At 36.4% G+C, this 14677-nt stretch overlaps 2 protein-coding genes across 3 annotated transcripts; both read left to right on the top strand.

The window, feature by feature from the left end:
- Positions 1–440: 440 nt before the first annotated feature.
- On the top strand, positions 441–1235 carry LOC136250855 (parathymosin-like). The gene is made up of 3 exons (XM_066043202.1): positions 441–566; positions 686–772; positions 825–1235. The coding sequence occupies exons 1-3, from the start codon at positions 564–566 to the stop codon at positions 1143–1145; spliced, it is 411 nt and encodes a 136-aa protein (XP_065899274.1). The 5' UTR covers positions 441–563; the 3' UTR covers positions 1146–1235.
- Positions 1236–6201: 4966 nt separating this feature from the next.
- On the top strand, positions 6202–8278 carry LOC136250848 (uncharacterized). Of its 2 annotated transcripts, XM_066043195.1 has the most exons (3): positions 6202–6722; positions 6781–6859; positions 6995–8278. In XM_066043195.1, the coding sequence occupies exons 1-3, from the start codon at positions 6243–6245 to the stop codon at positions 8170–8172; spliced, it is 1737 nt and encodes a 578-aa protein (XP_065899267.1). In that variant the 5' UTR covers positions 6202–6242; the 3' UTR covers positions 8173–8278. The 2 variants fall into 2 exon arrangements, with proteins under 2 accessions (XP_065899267.1, XP_065899257.1); XM_066043185.1 differs by having other exon boundaries at positions 6781–8278.
- Positions 8279–14677: the final 6399 nt, after the last annotated feature.

The raw sequence follows: 14677 nt of genomic DNA, 5'->3' as shown, positions 1-14677 counted from the left end.
GTATAATTATAGTATTAGTAGTATATAGGTAAGTGCAATGGCTAGCTATGATTATTAAAAGTGCATGCGCGCCTATGCTAACACTACGTATACGTTGCACATGACTCAAGTTAAAGGGGAAACATATTACCCGGGGAAACACATATCACTGTGACTTGTAGGTCGCTAGCGAGTTAGTGATATGTGTGCGGGGAAACACGGATCCCTAGGGATATGTGTGCGGGAAACACGTTACCCGGGGAAACATATATCACTGTGACACCGGTTTTGTCAGACTGGGTCACATATGGGAGCATTGTAATTGAATGGGTGTACAGACTTCTAAGCCTCAACCCAAATCACATCATAATCATAATCATTAGTTACGTTACTAAAAGTAGCTACAACTAACTTCCGGTCAAGTACGCAAACAAACTGGTATTAAATAAGCAAAAACCCATTAAGGGTCTGCGACGTAATTAAAACCATGTGTATATATATAGTCTAGTCCATGTGCCGCGTGCTCCTTCATTTTGTTTATTGCGCAAAAGTTCTTGTAGCTAGAGCTAGCTAGCCAGATTTAAATGGTAAGTATACAGTGGCAAACGAATTGTGGAGAGAAGTTATATCGAGCTGATTTGTTAGTTTATAACTACGTAGCTAAATGCATGCTATGATTGACATTCTGCTTGTGTATATTGAACAGCCAAGCAAACCGCAACCGCCAGAGGAGGAAGGCTGCCAGACAAAGAAATGCACTACCCCGGATAAACCGTACAAAAGGACTAAGAAGGTTAGTCTGTTAATCATTTTAAAACGTTACTCCTAAGCATTTCTATACTTAGATCTTCAAATCAGTCTTAAAAAAAGCAGACAAATTAAAGAATCTTCCGAAGGATGTGTTGAAGGGGGCAGGTGATATTCTGCTTAAAAATATTAACATGAAACAAAAGAAGCTAAAGGAGAATCAAAATGAGGGATCACAGGATATTGAAGAATGCAACACGGATGAAAAATGCATCACGGATGAGAAAGATGAACGGGAAACAGAAGATGAATGGAAAACAGAAGATGAAGAAGAATTAGAAGAGGAAGAAAAAGTTGATGGAGAACTAGAAGGGGAAGCCCAAACAGAAATTGAAAGAGATGAGAGAAAGCAAAATTGAAATCAGTCTAAGTGAAGAAGCTTAAGTCTTGTAATATAACAGTATAATTTTGATATTCCTTTAAAGTATTAGATTCTAGTTACGTACATAGCTATAGTCTATGCATGCATAATAGACTCAATAGATAATACAAGTCGAAGTGAGTGTACTTCTATAGCTACTGATAGTTTACATGTTGTTGCTGCATCCAAATAATCGTTTTATGGGTTTTACACAGTAATATTATCGAGTAAAGCAAGTTACCATCAAAGTATACAATTAATCGTGATGGATAGTTAATTGGAGTAGCTCGCATGGAACTCAACAAAAACATTCCGTCGTACAGACAGTCAAATATATCATCAAGCCTTAACAGGCAAACTTCAGTGTTAGTGTTAGGACCGCCGGGTTTAGCCTTGCTTTTGAAATAATTTATAACGTTCTTTTCGACTCGCGTTTAAGGTAAAAGAGAAATTGGTACAGTACGTAGCTGAAAATGGTTAGCATACACGGTGGACTAGAGCACAGATACCACACAACGAAAGTCACAATGGTTATACAAGAAGAACTCTGTATTATTATTATTATTCAAAATAGTTTTTTTTTAATTTCACGAGGGACGGGGATCTGCATTAGTGCAATTTTTTTTGTTGTTTTTGTGGAAGTTTTTGCCTGTCGGTGTTGATAGCTTTAGATGGCGCATATTAATACCCACGATCGATCGATGTCAATAACCTCGGCATTATTCATTAACAAAATAATGCAGGTTTTGGCAATTAAATTCGTCGCTTTGGCGATCGAATGCATCACTTTGGTACATAAATACGCCAATTCAATTCGCTTGGCATTAGAATTCATCGAGATTGGCAGCTGTAGAAGCACGAAAACAAGGTGAGCAGCTACAAGATCCTACCAGATCATGTGGCCGGCTCTAAACTTCATCCCAAGTTTTCTTAATTTAATTTGGGGGTAATGTAAAGACCTCAATTACTGAGTAAAGTGTACATATAGATTGTTCTTAAAGTCAGTTAAAGACGGTGAGTGTACAACATCAGGAGGCATAGTCAGATGGTTGAGGGTAGGTAGGAATGATTATGATTATGATTATGATTAAATACGGGTAAAGGCACAGCCTGCATACCCGATCAATGCAGTAATTATACAAAAATAATTCTTGAATCAATTAAATAACTTATACAAAAATAAATCTTGAATCAATTAAATGACTATCTAATAATGATTTAAAAGTGTTAATCGAAGAACTATGTACAACATAATTAGGCAAACTATTCCAATTGTTGGTGATTCTATTGATAAAGTAATTAGATCTACATAATAGTCTTGAGCATTCCTTAAACAATTTGAATTGATGCCCCCTGGTAATAGATCTTGAGTACGTATATATATCAGTAAAATCGGTGGTGAAATAATTGTTAAGAATTTTGAAAAGAAATATTAGATCACCTCTCAAACGTCTATAATGAAAAGATGGCAAATCTAGTTGTGTCAACCTCTCTGAGTAAGATTTGTCTTGAAGTTGTGGGATGAGACGAGTAGCCCTTCGTTGTATCTTCTCTACCTTTCTGTTGTCTAGAATATAATGAGGCCCCAAATAGGATTATTGTATTCCAAGATAGGTCGAACTAATGTATTGAACAGACAAGTTAGCATGGTAGAGTCAAGGTATTCAAATGATTTCTTAATCAAACCAAGTACTCGGTTAGCTTTGGTAGTAACTTGAGTGGTGTGATGGTGGAATTTGAGCTGATCGTCAAAAACAATACCGAGGTCGCTGTGCGTTGCATTGAGGTCAATAAATATTCCGTTGAGACAGTAAGGACCATAGTGGTGGGCTGGGCCGAAGTGAAGGTGTTTGCACTTGGAAATATTAAAATTCAAAAGCCACTGTTGTGACCATCTTTGAAGTAAGTCTGAGTCACTCTGTAACGCAGTATAGTCTTCTCTATTTCTAATGACTCGAAAGATTTTTGTATCATCAGCAAACAATAGCACCGGACTTGATACAATTGATGGTATCTCATTTACAAACATCGTGAATAGTAGGGGACCCAGCACAGAACCCTGGGGGACACCACTAGTAACTGGAATGGTGGAAGATTTATGGCCATTAAGTACAACTTGTTGCACTCTGTTAGATAAAAAACTTTCAATCCATTTTAGCACATTTCCATGAATACCAAACGATGTTAACTTTTGCAATAAACGTCGGTGTGGAACAGTATCGAAGGCTTTTTGGAAATATAAGTAGATTACGTCAATAGAATAGCCCTCATCAAGATGATGAGTTAAATAATCCAGCATCAGAAGTGAAGGTATGCGTCAATTCAAGTAGGGACTTGTCTGCATCTTAAGATGTGACCACGTGTACTTGATGTATTAGGATGTAAATAGTTGTGAAAGTCTAGACTAACATGACTAGTTAGCATCTCGTAAAACATAATCAACTTATCAATACCTCTTTATCTCTTTGACATTGAAACGTTGTCCACTAACATTTAATAGCTGAGGCATAATTATTGACTTAGTCAGGGATGGAGGAGGCACTTTATTAGGGAGGGGAGGGGGTGGAGTATAGCTATGCGTGTGACAATCCTTAGTGTGCAAAGCATGATAGCATGCAAACCATGCCAACATTGTCCCGGAAATTTTGAAAATTATACACTCTGAGATAGAATTTGAGAGTGATTTTAGCAGTTTATTAGAATACTATTAATAATTATTAGCTTGGCTGCTGTATCACAGTGAATGCTCTATTAGGGTATCTCGATCTTGAGGCATGGTATTAGCATCCATTTGATCTATATAGGGGTCTGGGGAACATCCTCTCCCTCCAGGAAATTTGATTCTCAAAAATCGAATCTGAAAGGGATTTCAGCATATTTATTAGACTGCTCTATTAGAGTATCTCGCTTTATGATAAGCGCTCTGCTAAGAACTTCAGATTTTGAACATTATTTATGCTCTGAAATTGAATGCGAGGCTAGTTTTAACACCTTATCAGAGTTGCTACCATTGCTGAATGTTTGGCTAATGCTGTAATTGGGTGACTGTTCTATTAGAGTATTTAGATCTTGATACTTACAACTCTGAGTATTTCTAACTGAGGCAGCTGCCTCGGTTGCCTCAATGGTAGCTACGCCACTGATTTCCATTCCCACCATCTAAAACATAAAAAGAGATTTCTGATAGTTAAATGAACCTTTTCTTCAATTACATAACTTATATCATTGCTTAACTCTTAGTTTTATCCATTCCATCACCTGAATAAATCACCCAATTTGTAAGTTAATTGCTATCCCACGCATGTAAAAATTGCTACAATGGAAAAGAAGCTTTGAGTGTGAAACTTCACAGCAAGAAGGTTTAATAGTTACTTTATCCAAATATGCAAATAAATGAATTTTAAAAAATTGCTGAAACTTTCAAATGAGTTTTCCTGCAACTTTTGCATGTGCAGAAAAGGATGATTTTGAAAAATTGGCCACATTTCAAGTTTCTGAATATCTGTTGAGGTGTGAGGAGACCATACCGTAGATGCATATTCAATTATTGGTCTGATATAACTGAAGTATGCTTGTGTTCTTAAAACATTAGAACATTGTTTCAAGTTTCTTTCCAGGAATGCAAGCGTAGATCTAGCTTTATTGCAAATACATACAATGTGGTCCAACCAGGAGAGGTTACAATTAGTGGTAATACCGAGGTATTTAGTAGATGTCACTTTCTTTATGGTGTTGCTATAAATTTTGTATATTGAGATGATGGGGGATTGTTTGTTAGGTGTTCACATTTAGAAAGGTTAAATTTCATCAGCCAAGTAATAGCCCACTCACTTAGTATGTCTAGATCTTGCTGCAGTCTTACTATGTAATCACTACATTGGATTCGTTGGTAAATTATCAGGTCATCTGCGTACAGCCTAATGCACTAAGTTATTTTATTGGTGATGTCATTAATAAATAATAGGAATAGCAGGGGTCTGAGTACTGAGCCCTGGGGGGACACCAGAGAGAACTTTACAGATAGTGCTTTTCTTGTTGTCTAAAAGTACATGTTGTGTTCTATCAGTAAGGAAGTCACTTATCCAGTTGAGAGTATTTTCATGAATGCCATAATGGCTCAGTTTGTGCAGTAGGTGGCTGTGAGACTTCAATTTATCAAAAAATTTTATGAACTCTAGGTCTTTTTTGACCACCTGCATTCAGAGTGGATGCCAAGTCATTAACGTCCTCAAGTAATTGTGTTTCACATGAATGCTGTCTTCTGAAACCATGTTGTTCCTTGAAAATTGTAGTTAGCAAGTTGAGCTACAATAATAGAAATGCGGTCAAGAATATAGGCTTGTGCAGATTTGTTCCTTTGTGTTATAGCTAGGTGCACACAATAGTATAGGTGCATGCAATCCAGAGACAAATAAAACAGTTGGTCACCGGACATTTGTGGTCCAAATAGCCTCTGTGTCTGACCATAACTCAGTTTGCTCAGACATAATGTCCTAGCTATCAAAGGAAAAGGGATGGAGCCTAAGGAATACAGTTTATCTGTTTGATTTATGGCTTGTACTGCTAATCGTAACTACCACTTGGATGCTAGGAGACGCTACATTCTTACAACCCAAGGGGGTGGCCATGAATGTACTAGGCCTACTCCTATTCAATTAGCAATGTTACAGTAGCTTACAACAAGAGCAATGAATGATGTGAACGTAGAACCAGAATTAATAACCATGTACCATCTAACTCTTAGTTGAAATGTCCCACTCTGTCCTACCACAACCGATCAAGCCTGCACATGACAGGACATTATGACCAGTCTACTGCAAAACATTATTATATTGCCTCTGATGCAATCAATCTTATGAATTGTCTGATATCACTGAAGTGTGAATTACACTATTCACAGTTTATGTGGCTAACTAGTGTCAACACAAGAGTTTACTTTGGTCTGAGAAATAACATCCTATAGTAAACCACAAAATTCTATGTTTATCCAGTACACAGTTACAAAAGTGTATATATAGAATTTGTCTGCATGCATGTACTGTAGTTGTAGTACATGGTGTTCATTTGTGAGTTGAATTGTCTTAAACATGCAGTTATGTTGCAAAGATTCTATCAACAAATTTTGGTGATTATTATATTGTGTAGAATATGCAATGCCCAGGAAATGACATGGAACAACAATTGCTCCAAGGAAAGCAATTGCAGTGCAAGTGCTGGATGTATTTGGAAATATAAAGAACTAGAGTCATACATTTTGAATTCTCCTAATATAGTGGACAGACTCACAGAAACGTTTTTCCAGACTAGTGGAGAAGTTGCTATGTTTGTGAGAATAACGTACAATGCACAAATTATGAAATCATACAATTATACCACAGGAAACACCAGTGAAAACTGTACCAGCCATAATACCAAATATATCTGGAGTGAATCACCACTTTATTTGCTTGGTCCAGCACCACTTTTTTGGTTTACATTGTTTGCAATTAATGTACCTGAAACAAGTGTTGTAGTTGATTTACCTTGTCTTTGCAGTGATGCTTACAACAGCTTGTTGTCTCGTTTAACTTATTTGGTAAGCAATGAGTACACACAATAGCAAAAGTATGTTGTTAAATATACTTTTCTTACAGATCAAAGTTTATTCAGTGCCAAACTATAGCAGCAGACAGTTTGTGGAGTTCAAAAACCCAAATTATTTTCATACCAAAAGTAATGATGATGACAATTACAAAGTTCTTGTAGATGTATTTAAACTTGCAATACTCTTTCCTATAACATTAATACTAACATTTGTTGTAATAATTATTTATTTTTTCAATGGTAAAATGTATTCTTTTACTAAAGCTGCTAATCTCAAGGACATTACAATAATGGATACAATCCCAAGTCAGAAACATCCAAGTAAAAATCCTGATTATTTGAATAATACTCTTATTACAAAGACAACCATAAAGGAACAGCCACTCAAAAGTTCAAGTTCAGCATCTGATTCACCACCTAATAATGATGAACCTGATTCATTTGAGATTAATGCTCTTACTGATACTCCTACTACAAAGCTGACCGTAGAGGGACATGGTGAACCTGATACTCCTACTACAAAGCCGACCATGAATGGAAATGATGAAATTGATTTTGTTACTACAAAGATAACCATAAAGGGACAGCATGTTAAAAATACTATTATAGCATCAGCACTTGCAACTAATGTGACTATAACTATTGCATTATTCATTTTCCACATTATATCAGATGTTACGTACATTCAGTATGGAAATGAAGTGTTGTACAACCGTGATGTGGATGATTCGGACTACAGCTCAAATAGTGATGACCAAGCTTTACCAATTTATCACACAGTTTTTTCTCTATTAACAATGATAATGGGTACAATTTTATACACAATTGGATATGTACTAATATCTTGGTGTGATAATAAAACGAAAGAGAATGATGCCGCATACTACAACCTTCATATATCATTACCACTTGTAATTTCAGTAAATATTATTTATCTAGGAAGTTATTTTGCTCCTTACATGCTATTGGCCATTATTCATGACCCTATTCAGACTGGATTTGTTTACATTTGTTTGGTGATGCTGGTTGTTGGATATTTTTCTGTATTTTTTGGCTTGTTTATCCTCTTTGGTGATTACCTTTGTTGGGAGTTTAAAGATGTTGAAGCAAATGAAAAACCAGAACAAAAGGCACAGAAAGCTTTGTTCGGATTTTGCATTTGTTTTGCAAGTTGGACAGGTCTAGCCTCAATTGCATGTATTGTCACTGCAATTGTTTTCATCTTTACTTTTGGCAGCATTAACAATTTTCAACAATTGCAAAATTTGGTGTTTCCTTCAATATTAGGTTTATTATCAGTCATTTTCCTTAAGTTTGGGGTTGGGCACATTAAAAACCATCTTACAGATCAGGACCAAAGGATTCCTTCAAACAGAGATTGTGAATGTGGAAGAAATGATAGCTCTCACTTACAAAATAATGAACATAATATGAGTTACTAAACTCAATCCAAATCTATCGTCCAACCAATTGCTATACCAGAAAACAAACACATAATAATACTGTACACTACATGTTTTTTTGAAAAAATAATGCATTTTTAGTTAACTTAATATGCATACATTTTTACATGTGTATGTACACAGTAGACAATATTGCACTGTGTGTACCAATGCTATCCAGTTATTAAATGCAGTATATATGTTTGGTGTTTCAAATGTCTTGTATTGATTGGTAGAAGTGATTATAAAGAGCCTATACGTAGAACAGAATCAAATTTCTACAATACTTTCCTGTGACCTGTGTTATGCATGAATTAATGGTGGAATAAGAAATTGTGTACCATTGTTACAAAGAAGATAAATTTATTATATCCAATGGCTTCCATCAGTGTCTATCTCACTATATCATATTACCAAAGGAATGTTCTCTTGCAATGATCAGCAAGTTTCAGTTTTATAGTTGTGGGCAGCGATATCAATGAGGTTCAACATATGAGGGATTAAGCATTATGCATGTAACTTTTCCAGATAGGCTAAGCTAACAACATGTATATGTGACCAGGCCTGCGAAAACAGAGCATGTGGGCACAAACTGATCCTGTCACATAGCAGGTCATATCTCAGTGCTGGAATAGAATATTTCTGTTCTGTAACTTTTAGCAGTTACAAAGGCTAAAAGTTGCATGTTGACCATGGCACAGTTTCATAAAAAGTTATGGGTAATGAAAGTTTGAAAAAGTATATGCAAATTTTATGTGCCCACATGCCCTGTTTTTGGAGGCCTGGTCTATATATATATATATATATAATACAGATATGCAGTGCTTTCCCAAGCCCACTATATGGAACACTGTGTGGATTCTTTATGCTACTGTACATACAAGTGTCTAGCTCTAGAATGCAGGCTGACAAATTTATGACAAATTTCAATGCAAAACTGATAGTCAATGATTGCTGCTGGTATCAGTAAAGTTGGTACTAGAGTTTTCAAAATCAGCTATGACAGCTAGTGTAGTTATCCATTATTCAAAAAATATCAAGTGTTAGTTATGTTGCATACTGCATGTACTAGATTGTTATTTCACAAGTTTATGTAAATTAAATTTGTGGTGTGCACATTGTACGTAATAGGCATACAATTATAACATACCGTAGATGGAGTAGCCATAATACCTAAAACGGTTTATGCAATGTGTACTTAACCAACAAAACAAACATGCAAGAGATTAAAAAAAACAGTGTTAAAATAACATTAAAAGATGATGCAAAAATTTAATTAAGTTCCTTAATTAACCACAAGGTTTCATCTGTGAAAGTAGCATGCACATGTAAACTGTTGAAGTCATCTTTTGTTTATGTTTGTATCCTTTTATGTGCTGTGGTATACAGTACAAAGCAAAATAAAACATCTTGATTTCATTGCCGCATAAAATAATTTTTTGGTGTAATACTTATAGTGTCCTAGATTTGAATACCTCCAATGCACTAGATCTGAGTACCCAGTACATAGCTACTGTATGTACATGTGACCATAAATGTTAATGGAAGCTATATACATATATACATACCTCCAATGCACTAGATCTGAGTACCCAGTACATAGCTACTGCATGCCATGATGGTATAATGTTGTCACCATACATATGCATACTGACACATGCAAATAGTGTACTTATTCATAACATCACTGCACCTCAGTTGTAGTAGACTTGCCTTGATTATGCCGGCATAATTTTAGGCATAATACACTGTAGGGGATGAAAAGCATACAGCATAATGCTGGCATAATGGGGGTAAATTTCTGCCACAATAAGAACTGCTACTATTATAATAGTCACAAAGTCAAGAGCTAACTTGTTTTGGATGGTGAAATGATTCATGACAACAAGTAATAACAATGTACCACAGTCTTGCTACCAGCGACAGCCTACACTTGACATAATTACGAATGCTCCTCATTGTGGGTTTGAGTTAAATAGTATCAAGGCATGGCAAGGCAGTTTAGTTGAACTTCAGCCATTGAATTTGGTAATATCTCATGTGTCACCACGTCTGATTTTGGCATTATCTAATGTGTCACCATATTTGCCAACATCCATTTAGACCCTTTTTGTGGTGGATTTGGTGGATTTTGTAAGTTGCTTAGACCCTTTTCATGTTTACTTAGAGTAAGATCCTTTTCATGTTTACTAGACTGTTTTCATGTTTACTTAGACCATTTTCATGTTTACTTAAACCCTTTTCATGTAACTCATGTTTATTACATGCACCCGCACTGGTAGCGCTGGTATTACCGAGGTATTTAGTAGATGTCACTTTCTTTATGGTGTTGCTATAAATTTTGTATATCGAGTTGATAGGTTCAGCTTTGGTTTCTTCTTCACATTCAGGTTGCATTTCTTCTTACTGTATATAGTGAGACTAATACGTGAGTAACATTTATAAGGTAGAAAAGTAGGGATAACGGGTAGCTAGTAGTGGTAGCACAGTGGCATGCACACTGGCTACAGTTCCAGTAATCCAGGGTTCAAACCCAGCTGCAGGCTGAGTTTTGGAGGTGTTTTTTTCATTTAGTGACCCTTTTTGTCTAAGTATTCAATAGCGAGTCCAGCTTATTGAACCAACTTTCGGTTCAGTAACCACTGCCTTTTTAAAAATACTAGAATAATACAAATATGCAGTGCTTTCCCAACATGCAAGCCCACTATATAGAACACTGTGTGGATTCTTTATGCTACTGTACATACAAGTGTCTAGCTCTAGAATGCAGACTGACAAATTTATGGCTAATTTCAATGCAAAACTGATAGTCAATGATTGCAACCATTTTGTGCTGGTATCAGTAAAGGTGATACTAGAGTTTTCAAAATCAGCTACGACAGCTAGTGTAGTTATCCATTATTCAAAAAATATGAAGTGTTTAGATAGTCATACTGTATGTACTAGATTGTTTATTTTACATGTCTGTGTAAATTAAATTTGTGGTGTGTACATTGTACTTAATAGGCATACAATAACATATCATAGATGGAGTAGCCATAATACCTAAAAGGGTTTATGCAATGTGTACTTAACCGACAAAACAAACATGCAAGAGATTAAAAAACAGTGTTAAAATAACATTAAATGATGCTGCAAAAATTTATTTTAGTTCCTTAAGTAACCACAAGGTTTCCTTTGTGAAAGTAACACGCACAAAAGAAATGCATTTATCTTCTTCTCTTACTAGCAGTGCTACATACATAACTTGGCTAGAGCTGCTCTAAACTTGGCGACTAAGATCAAGGTTCGGGGGGTAAGTAGACAAAGGAATTTTATAGGCATACAATAACATACCATAGATGGAGTAGCCATAATACCTAAAAGGGTTTATGCAATGTGTACTTAACCGACAAAACAAACATGCCAGAGATTAAAAAACAGTGTTAAAATAACATTAAAAGATGCTGCAAAAATTTATTTTAGTTCCTTAAGTAACCACAAGGTTTCCTTTGTGAAAGTAACACGCACAAAAGAAATGCATTTATCTTCTTCTCTTATTAGCAGTGCTACATACATAACTTGGCTAGAGCTGCTCTAAACTTGGCAACTAAGATCAAGGAAAAGAAAAAGAAAACAAAGTAGACAAAGAAAATTTTAATGAACTGGACACATGCAAGTGCTGTTGTTTTCCATGAGTAATGGTGCACTGCAGTGCTGATTCATTGGGTAGGCGCGACCACATGTCTGCACATCCCAGACCAAACTCGTTTCTATGGAATTTTCTATTTAGCCAAATTTTCTGCTCACGCCTTCATAACTCTATAATGTTTAGCACTATGGGTATGATTTCAGTTAAGTCATACAAGAGACCACAAAGTAAGCTGCATACTTTCGTATAGTGTGATGGAGACTTTAGTCTATAATAAAAATGATTCATTGTAGATTGGTCACTTACTACACACAGTGTAGAATTATTCACAAATTCTTTAACTATATGTGACCGGATTTGCGAAAAGGTACCTTTTCCACACATTTGACATACCACAAACAAAATAATGTAACACTTGACTCCTTATACCAATTATAACTTGCTCTTAGTATCAAAATGTAGCCAGATACTGTGGCTACATTCATTGAATATTTCAAGCAATTATATGGTATGATCAAAAAGTTATCAAGCTTTGAAGTCCAAAAATGGGTCAAATTTTGTGTGAAAAGGTACCTTTTCGCAAATCCGGTCACATATGTATGTGATTACACCCAACATTCTTTGTTTGTGTACAGTCATGAACATCCATTGTAATGCCAGTTTACAGCAATGATTGCCATTTTACCAGACCACCACTGGAACGTGAAGCATGACAAAGTGAAACTTGACAATCTATGAGGTACATACAGGCTGCTGTTGCTTCCTCCAAGAAAATTTCGTAGATCCTCTGAGGATGAATTATAGAGAAATTTCAGTAATTTATCATAATTGTCTCAAATGCTGATTCACTGGGTAGGCGCGACCACATGTCTGCACATCCCAGACCAAACTCGTTTCTATAGAATCAAGACACACGATAGTGTGTCGTGTGGCCCAAGAAGCCGGCGCGCCACACCGTGAGTATATTAACAGGAAGAAAGAAAACGCAATTTTCACACCTATGTAGCTCTGTGATCCGTTATCCGATTGGAACCAAATTTGCTGGAGACGTGCCGCCCAGTTAGGGTAGTCTACATACCAAATTTGAAGAAAATCGCTCCAGCCATTTCCGAGATACGAGCGAACAAAATTTCGTTTTAATTTCTTCGTTTTTTTCTTCTTCATCTTCATTTCGCACACTTCGCAAAATTCGCCATAAAACACGAATTCGTGCTCGGATTTGGCTGAAATTTGGCACACTTAAAGGGCTCATTAAGGCGGATCTCCGTACCAACCTTGGTAGGAATCCGATGAACATTCACGGAGTTATGACCGATTATTTGCGTAAAATAAGGTCGAAGGTCTGTCACGCCTACAGGGTAAACGCCTTGGAGGAATCAGTTGAAAATTGATATGTAGATGGAGCAACCATCGCAGGAGTGCCTTTTTGTGATTTGAAAGGAATCGGGATAAAGACCATGGAGATATGACACGAAACCCAACCTGTGTCAAAATTACGCGATCGATTTTTATGAATAAAAAAACTATTAGTTTTCGTATCTACCAGGCAAACCACTTAGAGCAACGAGCTGAAAATCAGTATGTAGCTGGAATAATCATCATAGAAAGTCCTTGCAGTAGTACAGAAGAATCGGATTACAAATCACTGAGTTATGATTCAAAAGGCAACTAGGTGCAGCAAATGCGAGATCGAGATACTCTAATAGAACAGTCACCCTAATAAAGCATCCAGCTGCATTTATAATTTACTCTACATTGTAAGTTATTCTGTAGGGAATTCAGCTACAAACAAGTCACCCTGTAGTCAGATCAGCTAGAAGAAGGTACCTAATAGAGAGTTCAGCTACAAAGAAGCCATCATGTAGAAAGTTTAGCTCAAATAAATCACCCTGTAGAGAATTCAGCTACAAACAAATTGCCCTGTAGAGAGATCAGCTAGAAGAAGTTACCTTGTAGAGAGTTCAGTTACAAAGAAACAATCATGCAAAGAGTTTAGCTGCAAACAAATCACCCAGTAAAAAGTTCCGCTATGAACAGATCACACTGTAGAGTGTTCAGTTAGAAACAAGTCATCCTGTAGAGAGATCAGCTAGAAGAAGTCACCTTGTAGAGAGTTCAGTTACAAAGAAACAATCATGCAAAGAGTTTAGCTGCAAACAAATCACCCAGTAGAAAGTTCCGCTATTAACAGATCACACTGTAGAGAGTTCAGTTAGAAACAAGTCATCCTGTAGATAGATCAGCTAGAAGAAGTCACTTTGTAGAGAGTTCAGCTACAAAGAAACCACCATGTAAAAGAGTTCAGCTGCAAACAAATTACCTGTAGAGAATTCAACTACAAACAAATCACCCTGTAGAAAGTTCAGCTACAAACAAGTCACCCTGTAGAGAGATCAGCTAGAAACAAGTCATCCTGTAGAGAGTTCAGCTAGAAGAAGTTACGTTGTACAGAGTTCAGCTACAAAGAAACTACCATGTAGAGAGTTCAGCTGCAAATAAATCGCCCTGTAGAGAATTCAGCTACAAACAAATCACCCTGTAGAAAGATCAGCTAGAAGAAGTTACCTTGTAGAGAGTTCAGCTACAAACAAATCACCCTGTAGAGAGTTCAGCTACAAAGAAACTACCATATAGAGAGTTCAGCTGCAAACAAATCGCCCTGTAGAGAATTCAGCTACAAACAAATCACCCTGTAGAAAAGTAGATCAGCTAGAAGAAGTTACCTTGTAGAGAGTTCAGCTACAAACAAATCACCCTGTAGAGAGTTCAGCTAGAAACAAGTCACCCTGTAGAGAGATAAGCTAGAAACAAGCCACCCGTCGAGAGTTCAGCTAGAAGAAGTTACATTGTAGAGAGTTCAGCTACAAAGAAGCT

The sequence above is a fragment of the Dysidea avara genome, chromosome 1 (genome assembly GCF_963678975.1).
Source record: "Dysidea avara chromosome 1, odDysAvar1.4, whole genome shotgun sequence".
NCBI lineage: Eukaryota > Metazoa > Porifera > Demospongiae > Dictyoceratida > Dysideidae > Dysidea > Dysidea avara.
This window is presented reverse-complemented; position numbering and strand designations above follow the sequence as displayed.